Here is a 15,726-nt window from a genome sequence, read left to right as displayed (position 1 = left end):
TATGTGAAAAATATATGAATTTTGTGTTACTTCAAACTTGGTATCTGGTGTCTCACTCCTACTAATGAGGCCGAAACCATGCGAACAGGGGCTCTTCTCATAATGCATAGCGTTATACACATCCAAAAGTTGTGCTTTGCATTATGGGATACTAAGACAATTGATGTGAAGTTAATAGCCTCTATATACAAGTAGCCCAGTTATGAAGATACTTATGCACAAACTTTGTTTGCTTACACTTGGATAAAGGATTAAACCGAGAATATAATTTCTTGACATCTTTATTTTATGATCTGTACTCAAGTTTTGTAGATCTGGAAAAAAGGCACACAACAAAGCGCCAGGAGAAAATTTTTTCAAAATGCTGCAATTATATGGATTAAACAAAATATGCAGCAATACATGGTCTATATTTAATTTTGTAAGTCAGCAGTTCGAATTGGAAGAAAGAGAAAAATGGTTTGACGTAAAATCAAGTGTAAGACAAAGGTGCACACTATCTCCACTGTTATTCATTATATATATGGATCATGTTATAAAAGTGGCATTAAACCTGATATTATAATCAGAGATATCAAACTTATCTATTTGATTTATGCAGTGATGTTGCACTTCTAAGCAAATCCAATGTGGATGTCCAGGATTCTGTAATTAAATTGAATAACAGTTGCAACAAATTTGGCATGAAAATTAACAATAAAAGACTAAAATTATGAAATTAGGCAGGAACATAGAAAACCTCAACTGCATTCCCAATGGAGAACCTATCGAACAAGTAAAATATATCAGCTATTCAGGCACAATTTTTATGGAAGATGGCAAATTAAATATAGAAATGACAACAGAATAAGCAAAGATGGTATAGTGGGGAGCCAGTTGAATAAATTTATATAATACAAATAAGAGAGAGATTATCTAAAACACTAAGGTAGACAAGTCAGTGTTCAAACCAGATTTTGTCAAACAATTTATGGATCTGAGAGTTGGGTTAAAAAATAAAGCAGTGGTAGAATCATATTAAAAACAAAGATATTAGAAAGGAACTTGACATTGTTAACATTGAGAATGTATGAGCAGAGCTAATCTAAGATTCGCCACTATACAGGTTTGCTTATTCTAAGGTAGTATGGTCACTTAAACAGAGTGAGAGAGGAAATTAGCAAAGCAGGTTGAAGTCAAGATGGCAGGGGAAAAAAAAGACCCAGAAGAAGACCAAGATCTAGGTGGACTGTTTTTCAGTCAGAATGGTCATAGAAGTCCAAAATATTAGTAATAATGTAAACTTAATCATGTAGTACTATCATGGTTTCCTGAACACTCCTTGAGGGTATATATCAGGAAACTGATCAAGTGGCAACTCAGTGGAATAAGTTGTACTGGAAGTAGTGAGTGACTCATCATCTGTGAATGAATTTAAGGAGATAAGACGTGCTGTGCAAACTGAATAGAACCTTTCTCAGTAAGTTTGCAGACTTCTTGAAGGTTGGCATATATTATAATAATAACAGTAAGCAGTTATCAGATGGTAACTGATTAGGTTGCTAATCCCTGAGTTAAATGTAGCCTATTCTGAGAAGCTAGATCCTTATATTGTGTCAGTCTCTGGTGGATGAGTTCAGATCAGTAGGAGCCAGACCTAGAGGTGATGGGTCTGGCTCCCACTGATGAGACCTCAATAAAGGTCAAAACCAGTCTGGGTAGTGACCCTTCCCATAATGCATAGCATTATACTTGTCTGTAAGGATATGTGCTTTCATTATGGAATACTAAGGCAAGTGATGTGAAGTCATTAGCTTCTTTATACGAGTTGATCAGTCCTGAAAATAGTTTTCAGGTGCAAACTTTGTTTGCTTACACTAGGATAAAGGGTTAAATCAAGAATATAATTTCTTGGCATCTTTAATGTATAACAGTAGATGTCTTGACTGTCTGATAGATGACTTCACTCTTGAGTGTTGACATAAATCTTTTCTCAACACATTCTTTAAGTCATTTCATGAGGCAACTAATATAATTTCTCTTTCCAATAGCTTCTTTTAAACATGACAATATTCGATAATTTCACCACTCTCCACTATCCACATTATAAAAGATTATGAGAAAAAAATGTTTGAAACTAAATGAAAATACGGTGGATAATTAATTGATAAACAATGCTTTTGTATGTGTACCATTGCCTAACAGTCCCAATCTGCATACACATCCAGGACAACGACCTGAGGGAATGTCTTTTTCCACTTCACATTCTGGAGGACACTGAGGAATAACACATGGAGAATCACAAGAGCAGGCTTGACAACCATCAGTACCCTTTACTAATGAGCAGTGGTAACCAGGACAAGAAACAGGAGGACAGTTATTTGAATCTGGAAATATGATATGTAAGATAAAGTAAATATAGCACTATTATTCTGAAATCTTTTTCAAAATTTTTCAAATCTTTTCTTTTCAACATCTTTTATACAGTTCCTATGATCTCTTAATAAAGTATTATAAATATTATTATTATTATTACTTCAAGACCTCATGGAGTCAAAGATTCATCTGGGAGGTTCTTTTATCACACACACACACACACACACACACACACACACACACACACACACACACACACACACACACACACACACACACACACACACACACATATCTCATCATACCGTGTCTTAAACACACTCAAACTCCTTACAGACACCACACTCTCAGGCAAGGCATTCCAATCATTCACAACTCTGCATGAAAAAAACCTGCCTCTCACTCTCCTACTCTCCAGAGGTCAAACTACCCTCTTTATACAGTTTCCAGGGATGACCTCTGGTTCTCCCCTGATCTCCCACTATTCTCTTTAGAATTTCTCCACCATTGATCTTATAACCACCTCTTACCAACTTATCGCATGTATCACATGCTTAATCTCTTTATTCGTCCATCTCACACCTACCTTATTTAACCTTGTCACCGTTGGAATACATTTAGACATTGCATCTACTAGATAGTTTTTGAAAATCCCCCTAGCTGCACTGATCTCTTTTCCAGCTAACTCCTCATTCTATGTTATGATAGATCTCTATCATATCTCCCCTGATAAGAGAGCGAGACCTGATATGATATGAGAAGAGGGGCAGATATGATAGGTCTCTATCATATCTCCCTCTTCCTCCTCTCCACCAGACTCTGCAAATTACATCTTCTCAATCTTTCCTCATACTCAACATTCCAGAGGTCAGAAACTACTCAAAGACCTTGTAGACACCACACTCTCAGGCAAGGCATTCACAACTCTGCACAAAAAAAAAACCTGCCTCTCACTCCCCTACTCACACTCTCTTTATACAATTTCCAGAGATGACCTCTGGTTCTCCCCTGATCTACCACTATTCTCTGTAGAACTTCACCACCACTGATCCTATAACAACCCCTTACCAACTTTTAGGTCTCTATCATATCTCCCCTCTTCATCCTGTCCACCAGACTCTGCAAATTACATCTTCTCAATCTTTCTTCATACTTGACATTCCAGAGGTCAAACTACCTTAGTCAGTCGCCTTTGGACCCTTTCCAACATCTCTTCATCCTTCTGAAAACCCAGTGACCAAATCTGGGCACAATACTCCATGTGTGGCCTAATCAAAGCCTCATACAACAGAACAAGAATCTCCCCACTTCTACACATCAGTGTCCTCTGCATCATTCCCAGAAGCCTTTCTGTTGTCTTCACAATTTTGGCGATGTGTCCCCTAAATTTTAGATCCTTATCCACTATCACCCCCAGATCTCTTATTTCCTCTACTTCCAACAATATATTCTCTCCTTACATTTTGCAACATTGAACTCACATCTCCATTTCCGTGCCCAATCACTCAATTTATTCACGAGTCTTCTTGTAAGGCCACATCTTCACTACTCTTTATGGTTCGTTCCAACTTTGCATCATCTGCAAACAACTGAATATCTCCATCCAAATCTTCGCCAGTATCATTAATATACAAGTTAAACAGTAATGGCCCTAAAACAGACCCCTGAAGCACTCCACTAGTGACTTTCCTTTTCCTGGATATCGCACCCCCATACACAACTTGTTGATACCTATCAGATAGCCAGTCTCCAATCCAATGCACTAATCTAATATCCAACCCCATCTGCTCTAGTTTGACTGTCAACTTATCATGAGGTGCTCTATTAAAAGCCTTTGTGAAATCCAAGTATATTACTGTGTATCCTTCTCCTCTATCCAAGGAAGCAATCACTTTATTATAATAATAAGTAGATTACTAAAACATGACCTCCCTTTAGCAAATCCATGCTGTCCATGAAAGATAATACCATTGTTATCAACCCAACTCTGGATCCTAGTTCTCACAAGCTTCTCCAAAACTTAACCACAACACCTGACACACAGATAGGCCTATAGTTTGATGCTTGAATTCGATCACCTCCTTTATGAAGTGGCACAATCTTGCCCTCCTTCCACTCCTTAGGAACTTGACCAAGTGCAAGACTTGTATTAAAAAAATATGTCAAGGCAGGTGTCAACTCCCTGGCACATTCCTTCAGAATACATGGTGATATATTATCAAGTCACACAGCCTTATTTACATCTAGTTTACTCAACTCCACAAACACCTCTTGCTCACTTACAGTCAGTCTCTCCTTCCCATCATCAACTGTTCTCAATCTCTCCATGAAGCCACAAGATTGAAAGATCTTTATGAACTACTCATTAAGTATCTCCACCACACATTCTGCAACAGCTGTCTTTATACCATTTTCTCCAAACAATATCATCCTTCCATAATCATTTTTTCTTTTGCTGGCTACATATCGAAAGAAATCCCTAGAATTCTTTTTGGCTTCATCTGCTAACTGCTGTTCATACCTTTCCTTAGGTGCTCTCACCAACCAAGTCACCCTCCTTGCCTGGTCTTTGTAGACCTCATGAAATTGGTTCTTTCCACTTCTCTTATGCTTCCTCCACAATGCCTTTTTTCTCTGTATCGCATGCTTAATCTCTTTATTCATCCATCTCACACCTACCTTATTTAACCTTCTCACCCTTGGAATACATTTAGACAATTGCATCTACTAGACAGTTTTTGAAAATCCCCCAAGCTGCATTGATCTCTTTTCCAGCTAACTCCTCATTCCATGTTACACCTGCAAGCTGTCTCCTGAGTTCTTCATAATCACCCCCCCCCCCTTGTAGTTCCACATATACCCTTTTTCTCACAGGGGTACTTGCACAGGTAATCACCTCATGGTCACTCTCACCAATTGGTGGATGATTAGACACCTCATTAATAATTACATCCTCTGATGAAATGACCAAATCCAAGACCTTTAATCCTCGTGTGCCCTCTATTACATACTGTCTGAGGTAGTTATCCCTCAAAAACTCAAGAAACTCATTTTCTTTACTTCCAGTTGCTATCTCACATTCCAGTCTATATTGCCATAATAAAAATCACCCATAATGATAACCCTTTTCTTATTTGCTTGGCTAATTTGACTATACATTTCACTATCACCACCATTCACATTACCTGGTCTATAGCAACATCCCACCAAGTATTTGATTCCATTCACCTCTATCTCACATCACACTGCCTCAAAACTACTGGTACTATTTCCGTCCTGTATCTCTACCTTGTATGGACATAAACATAACTCTTTCTCCATCATCAATAGCACTACACCTCCCTTTTTACCCCTTCTATCCTCATGAAACACATCATATCCTTCCATCTCTATTCCTGTCAGGATGTCATCCTCTTCAAACCATGTCTCACTTATTCCGACAATCTTTGGGTGAACAGATGCAATTAGTGCAACCCATTTCATCTGCCTTCTTTCTTATACTTCTAGCATTTGTACACAAACACAACAGCTCATTTCTGGATCTACAGCTAGTTCCACTGATACCACTCACTCGATGTGATCTCTCCATGCTCGACTGGGGCCATTTCCCTTTCTGCTTATTCATTTTAGAACCCTTTTCAATTCCAACTATTTCCTCTTGATCCTTGGTCATCCCATTCCTTTCCTGCCTACACATGCTCTCACCTCCTCTTGGAGCATCCACCTTTCTCACACTATGTATCCCCATCCAACCTGAGCCTCCCCATTTCCCTGCTCCTCTTGCACACCCATTCTCTCATTTTCTATACTCATACCACTCACTTCCCCATTCATATCCACTTCTTCAATCTCTCCTGTCTTACTCTCCTGCTCTTCCACATCACTCCCCTCTCGATCTGATTCATTCTCTCTATTCACTTCTCTACCTTCCAGCAGTAGTCTCTCCAAGCAACTCACAAATATGAATGCAATGTTGTTTAAAATATATTTTTAATATACCAATCTCCCACATGATAGATGGAAGGAACAACAACATGTTAGTGCTGTATATGGGATATAGGTAAGTTTCCAGAAGAAAGGAATCTATTGATATTCATTTTGAAAATCTAGCAGCTGTAGTTTTTTGGAAAACACTTTGTGAGGAAAGTTATTCCAGAAGGCTGAGCTAGATGGAATAATAAAAAAAGAAATGAGAAGTAGGTTTTGATGCATTTTCAATTATACTGTAAAGAGCTGTTGCACAGCCACTAATCATGTTTTAGCACGCCCAATGGAAAAAGTGGAGGAATGATAGATGCCAGTTCGGTAGAGCTGTGTGCATTGAAGTACCTGTATAAAAGACAAACCCGAAACAGACCAACTGTGAGATAATGGTGACGTGAGGTAGGGGAGGGGCATCTATCAGCCAAACTGCTTTCCTCTGGACAGCAGCGACAATTTTTAAGATTTTATATGCACTAACTCAAATGTAAACAATATTCTAAGGATAGGTATCTTTGCAATTTCTACAGAGTTAATAACTGAATGGATGAAAAGTAAAATCTTAAGCGGAATGATGCTGCTATGTGGCGTATTTTAGTAGGGAAGTACAGAGTTATACTTTTCCCTGATTCTGCTCAGTCATATACCACTCTTTCATATCTGGGCTACTCAAGCTTTTGGAGAGGCTGATTAATAATCACATCCAGAGGTGGGTAGACAGCATTTGGACCCTCCATAGAAGAGAGCATGACTTCATTAAAAAAAGGCCTTGCTTTAGCAATCTGCTCATGTTCCATAATAAAGTAATAGCAGAGTTAAATAAGGGAAGTGGCTATACCACAATATTTCTGGATCGTGACAGAATTCTGCAAGCAAAGTGTAATGGGGAGGGGATACAATGTCATATACTCAAAGGGATTGGGTATGCAAAGTAAACATTTTACTTAAATAGGAGACTGGCAGTTATCAGAACTCAATGTATGGAGATGCTAAATTTGAGAGAAGGAAGGTGACCAATGAGGTCTATGCTTGAGCCATTGTTATTTGACTTATACATAAATGATATTTGGGAAGGACTAGAGAGAGAGATATTCAGTTGTTTGCTAAGGCAAACAACTGAACATCTCATCCCAACTCATCCCAACTTAACATTATCAACTTAGTTGATAATGCTAAGTTGGGATGAGTGATAACGGATATATTTGATTCACAATCCATGCAAGTCGTTGCTGCATGTTTGACATTAATTCCAACATTTTCTATCCTACTGTCGATACTGTCCACTCTACTAACATTTGCTTTGTTCTTATCAGCTAACTGGAACTCACTTTTGACACATTCAATGCACACTCACTCTCCAGTTTCCTTCCATATATCTTTTAATTTTTGTGACGAATACATCTCACACATACTGCACTGCACAAAATCACACAAATTCAAATCACCAGCAATGTGGTCTTTGTTATCCATTGTTCTACCACACGGTGGGGCCACACCAACAATACTGTATTTAAACAAACAAACAAAAAATATATATAAGGTTTACTTACAATAATAAATATATACAAGGTTTACTTACTAAATAACTGTCAATTACACACTCATTTAAAACAAAAACTACAATAAGTTAACCTAATATTATCAACTAAAATATGAAAAAAATTACTTATCTTTCAGAAGCACAAATAACTACACGACTCGCACAATATCACTCCACTCCAACAATCTTATGTAACTTTCTTATGTAATAAAACAATAATAATAATAATGATAAACAACCTCCATCCATTAGTAGTGGAAGGAGAGAAGATTATTACTTTGCCAGTTCTGAAACTTTAATTAAACAGTATTGTCAATGTTCTCTTCACCATTCCTAATTCAGTAATTATACAGCAGAGCATACCATTCGGCTTGCACTTGTGCATATAGAATACCAAAAGTGTTGAAAGTTTATTTTGCACTTGGTTAGACTATAATAAGTTTAATCCTTTATCCAAGTGTAAGCAAACGAAGTTTGCGCCTGAAAATATCTTCAGGATTGAGGCAACTCGTAGTAAAGGTGGACCAAGCTCTCAACACTCCTTGTCTTAGTATTTCCCATAATGCAAAGCACATCTCCTTGCTGACATGTATAATGCTATGCATTAAGGGAAGGGCCACTACCCAGACTGGTTTTGACCTTTATTAAGGTCTTGTCAGTGGGAGGTAGACCCAGAAGTGGTGATATTAAGGCAGAAGCAATAGAGAGGTCATATTTACCTATATGAGTTGCCAAAAAGGTGTACCACCTTATTATTAAATTACTCTGATTTAGAGAAAGATGTTGGCAGTTTCTGACATCTTTCTCTAAATTCAGAGTAAATGGATTTAGAGTAAGACCTCTAAATCCGTTTTTCAGATGCTGAAAAACAAGTACAGTAGTTTTATTGTATCACTGAATAAGGTACAGAGACATTTGCAGTCTGTGTAATATATTTCTCAACAAACAGTGCAATTAGAAACAACTGGGAATATAAATGGTACTAACTAATGAATCACATCTCCCCCTCCAATACAAACTGCTGTATAGACTCAAGCAAAACCATGTTGCCAGTTCAACATATGGTTTTGCTTGACACTACCCCTTCGTGAACGTGTTAAAGCTAAGAAACATATAGTGAATGTGTTTCAGATATTATGGAATTCGGTTGAAGAGAATTAGCATTTCAACTCAACTGCTGACTTGTCTTTGGTTCGTGCGATCTTTTGCTAATGCCGCACCAATCATATGCACTTCTTCGTAGCTGTTCTATCTCTACTGGCCTACTATTGCTGTCTGTTTTATGCTCTGCTTTTACTTCACATTAGTCATTTGTGAAAGATTGTTCATTACATATCTCAAGTCTTTTAAGTTACTGGTAATTTTTGCTTGAAATAATGGGAAAGAAGATGAAGCTATTTGAGTAGATTACTTTGATGATGCACACAAGGAAACTGCTCTCGATGCCAAAAGTAGCGATAGAGAATAGGAGCTTCTTGGTAAGTCACACCATTTTCAGCTTTATTCTGAAAACTTTAGTTCCCAAAAATTCTTGAATATATCTTGCACCATGATTTTTTAGCTTTAATTTTGGGAAAAAAGTGCAAGTTATATTCAAGTAAATACAGTAATTTTTTTTAGCTTTCAAATTCTTAATTATGGATCATTGGTTAAAGACTGGATTTATATAACACACAAAAGAGAGCAATAGAGCAAATACAAGTAGCTGTAAGCAACAAGAAAACATTGATATTGTATCTGGATCAAATGAAATTGATAAGGGTATGTCGTCTGACATCTCTAGAAAACCAACTAGGAAGAAGATGAAAAATCTTCGTAAGTATAACATGAATTACTTGAAATGTGGATTTTCAAAGACAGGAAATGAAGAGGAACCTATTCCAAATTTTGTTCTATTAAAAATAAATCATATTTTTTGTTTACACGAACATATAAATTCAAATAAAATAGACATTTACAATGAAATATACTTTAATTAATTCTTTATTATTTTGATAAGGAGGTACTTGGTAATAATGAAAATTTAAGAAGGGGTATGTGGATATCTGAAGTTTGAGAAACACTGATTTAGAGTGTTGTCTTCAAATTTTCAAAATATGGCCCCTTAATTTTTTTTTGCATGCAATTGATCTACTTCACCAAGTTCTGTTATCTTCTCCACCTACATTAATCAGCTGTATATACACATCTCATCTTTGCTTTCCAAATTTGGAAAGCTTACACAGTGCAACATGAAATTAGAAATTCCACTTACCTGCCCACAAGGGCAGTTATTCAAATCCTAATGGAGAGCTTTGCTACACAGACTTCTAAGAGTGAGGACATAATACAGTTGTGTTGCCAGTATTCTTATTACATAAAACATCTGGAATTTGAAACAGTTTATTCATATTTATTAAATTAGGGAAACAAAACACACGTGTTAAAAAGATTGTTTTACTGATTAATAATAAAATAATAACTTTACGTTTCAACCCCTGTATTGAGGTCATCTTCAGAAGGATACATTCAGAAGTATAAGAACAAGCTACATGCTGTTCCACTCTATACAAGTAAATTACATCTACGTTGTTAACTAATCTTTTTTCTTAGCCTGCCCTCTAGTGAAAAAAATAAAATAAAATAAAAATTAAAAAAAAAATAAATAAAAACTACAATAAACTCTGCTAAAGTCCTCATGTACTAGGATTCTTCTGGAATTATACAGATATACTGCTCAAACATGATCCGTTTCTGAATAAAAATGATGGTCTAACAATTCCAAGAATGTGGAGGACCCATCTATAACCTTCATAGCAACCACAAAGAAAAATCTCAATACAAGACCTAGTGAAGTGTTTTTTTTTTTTTTTCCCTTGAGCATTCAATAGCAACCTGTACAAATACAGAAGATAATCGTAATATACCTGTATAATTCCAGAAGAATCCTAGTACATGAGGACTTTAGCAGAGTTTATTGTAGTTTTTATTTATTTATTTTATTTTTTTTTTCACTAGAGGGCAGGCTAAGAAAAGATTAGTTAACAACGTAGATGTAATTTACTTGTATAGAGTGCAACAGCATGTAGCTTGTTCTTATACTTCTGAATGTATCCTTCTGAAGATGACCTCAATACAGGGGTCGAAACGTAAAGTTATTATTTTATTATTAATCAGTAAAATGATCTTTTTAACACGTGTGTTCTGTTTCCCTAATTTAATAAATATGAATGCTGATCACCGTGCAACCTTAAAAGAAAGAGTGAAATAGTTTATTATTCAACTAGTTTCATGAAATTCATCTGTTTAACACCATCAGGAGAAATAAATGAATAAAATAACTAAAATAAAAATCAAATTACATACAGGTAATGTTCATTATGAAATATTTCAAAACAGGAATAACAACAGAAAGTGCACATGTGATATGAAGGGATTTGCTGGTTCATATGTTGCTGGTTGACAGTACCATTGTTGCCTGTGGAAATATCATGTTTAATGAGAGAAGACCAGACCTGATATAATATCATCCTTGTTCATGTTGCACTGTTGAGGATGTTTTATCATTTCAGCTGACTCCTTGAGCACTCTTCAGAAAAATCTGTAATCTGTGTGTGGAGCATTTCTGTTTGTTGCAATAGTACTTGATATTTCATTTAGGTTGTATGTATTGCAAGTCCTTATTTGTATTTTCTTTTGTTATCAACATCCTTGATGTGTTCAGACTTGTGTGTCTCTCTCCTGATGTCTTTCCAATGTAGCACAACCCACAGGTATAGTTGATCTTGAAGATACCAGGTTATTTAAGTGGTGAATGGGGAGGTTTTAAAGGATTAGAGATCTTGTTGAAGGGGATAGAAGGCAACCTTTATACTCTGTTGTTGTAATAGCCTTGATATCTTATTTGTAAGAGAGAAAGAGAGAGAGAGAAATCACTATTTCTCTAAAATCTTGTTTTGTGTTCATTTGACTGTCTGTAATTGACATGGAATTTTGCTGACCAATGAACTGCTATAACCATTCTTTGGAAGATGATACCGACGAAATTAAACTCTTGGTTTCTTTTATCTACATTTGTAGAGATTTTGTAAATGCTATCATGAAGGATATAAATAATGATTACTTTTTTGTGACATACAAGTCATGTCTAGTGTTTGTTGGCCCCCTTTAAACTGTGAAATTGAGTGTGTTCTGCTTGGATAATTCTATGAGTGTATCTACAAATGGCAATGACCTCTTGACTTCCAATTCAAAAGTGAATTTCATGTAAGGGTCAATATTATTCAGGTATGTAACAAATTCAAATTGCTTAGCAGAGCTGGGCTAAATAATGAATATATCATTGACATATCTCAGCCAAACTTTAGGTCGTGTTCTCTGGTACTCTCTAATGCTTTCTCTACAAACCACTCCATGAACAAATCTGCTAAGATAAGAGAACATTATTATTATTATTATTCAGGCCTCCATGGAATCAAGAGACTCATCGTGGGAGGTCCTTCCTAGGAAACACAAAGTCTATCATACCACTCCTTGAACTCATTGACCGTTCTTGCCACTCTATTAGGCAATGCATTCCACGGTTCCACCACCCACCACACAAAGAAACCACTCCTCACAGTTTCTTTTTGTACTTTCTAGGAATGGCCCCTTGTCATTGCTCCTTCCCACTGCTCTACCAAGTGAAAGAACTCCCCAGTGTCCACCCTGTAACTGCCTCTCAACAGTTTAAGTCTCGATCACATCACCTCTCCTCCTTCTATCTACCAAACGCTGCAGTCCACATTCCCTCAGCCAATCCTTATAATTAACATTGTACAGTTCTGAAATCATCTTTGTTATCAGCCTCTGCATCCTTTCCACAGTTAATTTATCCCCTTCAAGTCTTGGGGACCAAATCTGAGAACAATAGCCAAAGTGTGGTCTGATCAGGGTCTTATACAATGGAATGATAACTTTTCTATCTCTGCAGGTCAGTGTCCTTCTCAGTGGAAATAAGTCCTGTAGTAATTGTATGGTTTCTGCTCTTAAAACATCGGATGAACATGAAACACAATATTTCAGAGAAACAGTGATTCTTCCTTATATACAGCCAGTAACGGAGAAGATATCAAGGCTACTATGACAATGGACTATAAAGGTTGACTTCTATCAATCAACAAGATTGCTATTCTCTTAAAACCTGTGAAACCTCTCCATCCCTCACTTAAATTGTCTACAAGATCAACTGCACCGTTTGATTGTATTACACTGGACAAACAGGTAAGTTGGGATATAGACAAATCAAGGACATTAAGCATGAAAGAAAATACAAATCAGGACTGAGAACACATAAAGCTGCAACTAAACATCAAGTACTATTGCAACAAACCAAAATGCCCCACAGAGATTATAGATTTTTCTCAAGAGCATTCAAGGAGTCAGCTGAAATGATAAAGCACCCTCAACATTGCAACAAGAAACAAGGAATGATATTACATCCAAGTCTGGTCTTCTCTCGTTACACAGGATATGCACATGGTTGCCAGAAGTTCGCAGAGGACCATGAACCAGTTAATACCTTCATAGAACATACACACTTTCCATTGTTATTCCTGTTTTCAAATATTTCACAGTCAACATTACCTATAAGTAATCTGACATTACTTCCAGGTAATGAAAAACCTTACCTGTAATATGTAAGTTGTTTGCATCATCTGCAAACAACTGCACATACTGTCACCTGAATCACTCTCAATATTATTAACATACAAGTTAAACCAATCTAACATATAAGCTTAGGTGTTGATGGTATATTTTTTATGTTCTTCCAGGTGGATGTTAACAGATCTTCCTGTTAGCCCATAGTAGGCCAAATCACGGTCACAGGGAACTTCACACACTCCAGGGTGTGCTAGAGGGTGAAGTTTATCCTTAGGTGAGCAGATTAGAGTTGCTAGTTTAACATGGGGTTTGAATGTGGTGTGAAGGCTATATTTTATGACACTTTGGCTATCTTTTCTGAAGTACCTCTGACATAGGGAACAGAAATGATTACTTTTTTGTGACATACAAGGGTAGAAATGACATAGAGAACAGTGTTTCACACAACACAGCAAGCTTCTGCTCATTCACTTCAAACTCACTCCATCATTCCATTCATTCAAAACTTTGAACAATATCACCAGTGCAAATATATTTTAATGAACATTAAATCAACTATATCCACTGTAGTGGTCATTTTGTCTACCATTTCCATCACCTCGTGTCATTCTTTCATAATTATTCCTATTTCTGCTGGCCACATACTGAAAGAATTCCTTGAGATTTTCTTGGCCCATTTGGCTAAATACTGTTTTCCTCTTTCCTCATCAAATGTGTTGCCTTCCTAGCCTGCCATATATATTCCTCATGTAACTTAAATTAAATGTTACACATATATACTTACGATGAAATACTAGTACCTTTGTTCATGCCACAATAACATGAAGAACATGCGTCTCCTTCCCTTTTAAGTACAATGCAACCTTTAGCACAGATTGGTGTTGGGCATACAGGCTCCATGTCTACACCTAATTAAAAAATAAGTTTAATGACATTCCATTTTTATTTATATACTACTCATTAAGGCCTAAATTAAAAACAAAGATATTATGTTTATAACTGGAATACATAAATTATACATAGAATAATATTATAAAAAATATAATAGAATATAAAATGTTAAATTAATTGAAAAGTACTTTGGCAAAATTAACTGAAAATAGCAAAGTTTTCATGGTAATGGAACTACCCCTATATTCCAACTTATAGGATAAAAATTGACAGTTTTACTAATTAAAATCTATTACTAATTTACACTGGTGTCCAAAAACTAAAGACGAATTACATTTTACCTGTATATGAAAACATTTTTATGACTATTTTTATGAATGTGGGCATAAATTTATTGGCAACATACTAATAAATTATATTACACAAAAATGTGTTATAAATTTTGTATAAATTAAACTGCAGTACATTTTTGGCAAAAGTTACAAATATCCTAAGGACACAGTTAAGGAATTAATGCACAGCACTTACAGAAAACAATGCAGAGAGACATTTCAGTATGGAATATGTCCACCCTGCACTGTGACGCAGCTCTCACAATGTCGTACCATGCTTAGCAGCAAATGATTCAGGAGTTCTTGAGGCAAACTGGCCCACTTCTCCTTCAGAGCAAGGATAAAGACTTGTTTGTTTTCTGGAGGGGAATTTTGAGCAGCAGTGCATCTCCCTATTGCATCCCAAATGTGTTTTGTGGGTTGAGATCTGGGGAGTGTGCTGGCTACTCGGTTTCCATTAATATCCTCGATCTCCAGAAGCATCTCCACTGCTCATGTATGATGTGATATGCACTCATACATAAAAATGAATTCTTTGCCCACAGCGCCATGGAAGAATTGTACATGATGTTGAAGAACTTTGTTGCAATATCATTCACTAGTCATAGTCCCATTTTCCAGCACTTGTAGCTTGGTATGTCCATTAAGCACAATGCTCCCCACACCATGACCCCCCCCCAGCACTGCTGTATTTATCTCTTTCAAGAAAATTCTTGAAATGGTAAGCAGTAGCACTTTCATGCCAGATCAAGTATCGCCTAGAATCAGAGGAAAGAATAAAACAACTCTCATCAGTAAAGAGTACATTAACCCATTGGTGTTTTGTCCAATTTTTATGGATACAACACCATGATGAGCTGTGGATAAAGGGACACAGAATGTAGGTCTTCACGTGTATAGACCTACTTGTCACAGACATCTTGCCTCAGTTTGTTGAGATATCTGCATACCTCTGAAGCTGACTTGCCATGGTGTGTCGATTATGTTTTGCTGTTATAACCAAAA

At 36.5% G+C, this 15,726-nt stretch overlaps 1 protein-coding gene across 6 annotated transcripts in view; it reads right to left on the bottom strand.

Annotated features, from left to right (window-relative positions):
• Positions 1–15,726, bottom strand: part of LOC150096090 (kielin/chordin-like protein) — a 649,251-nt gene that overhangs the window by 61,864 nt on the left and 571,661 nt on the right. For 5 of the 6 annotated variants that reach the window (XM_090408779.1, XM_090408780.1, XM_090408783.1 and 2 more), the window contains 2 exons: positions 14,299–14,406; positions 2,172–2,366 (listed from right to left, as the gene is read on the bottom strand). In XM_090408779.1, coding sequence (XP_090264905.1) covers positions 2,172–2,366; positions 14,299–14,406 — 303 coding nt within the window. The remainder of the gene's footprint in view (positions 1–2,171; positions 2,367–14,298; positions 14,407–15,726) is intronic. The other variant, XM_090408782.1, reaches the window with a different exon arrangement.

This window comes from Typopeltis vanoorti, chromosome 19 (assembly GCF_054136105.1).
Source record: "Typopeltis vanoorti isolate ZY-2024b chromosome 19, IOZ_Tvanoo_1.0, whole genome shotgun sequence".
NCBI classification, from domain to species: Eukaryota; Metazoa; Arthropoda; class Arachnida; order Uropygi; family Thelyphonidae; genus Typopeltis; species Typopeltis vanoorti.
The sequence above is the reverse complement of the archived record's forward strand: the minus strand, read 5'-3'. Positions and strand labels throughout refer to the sequence as shown.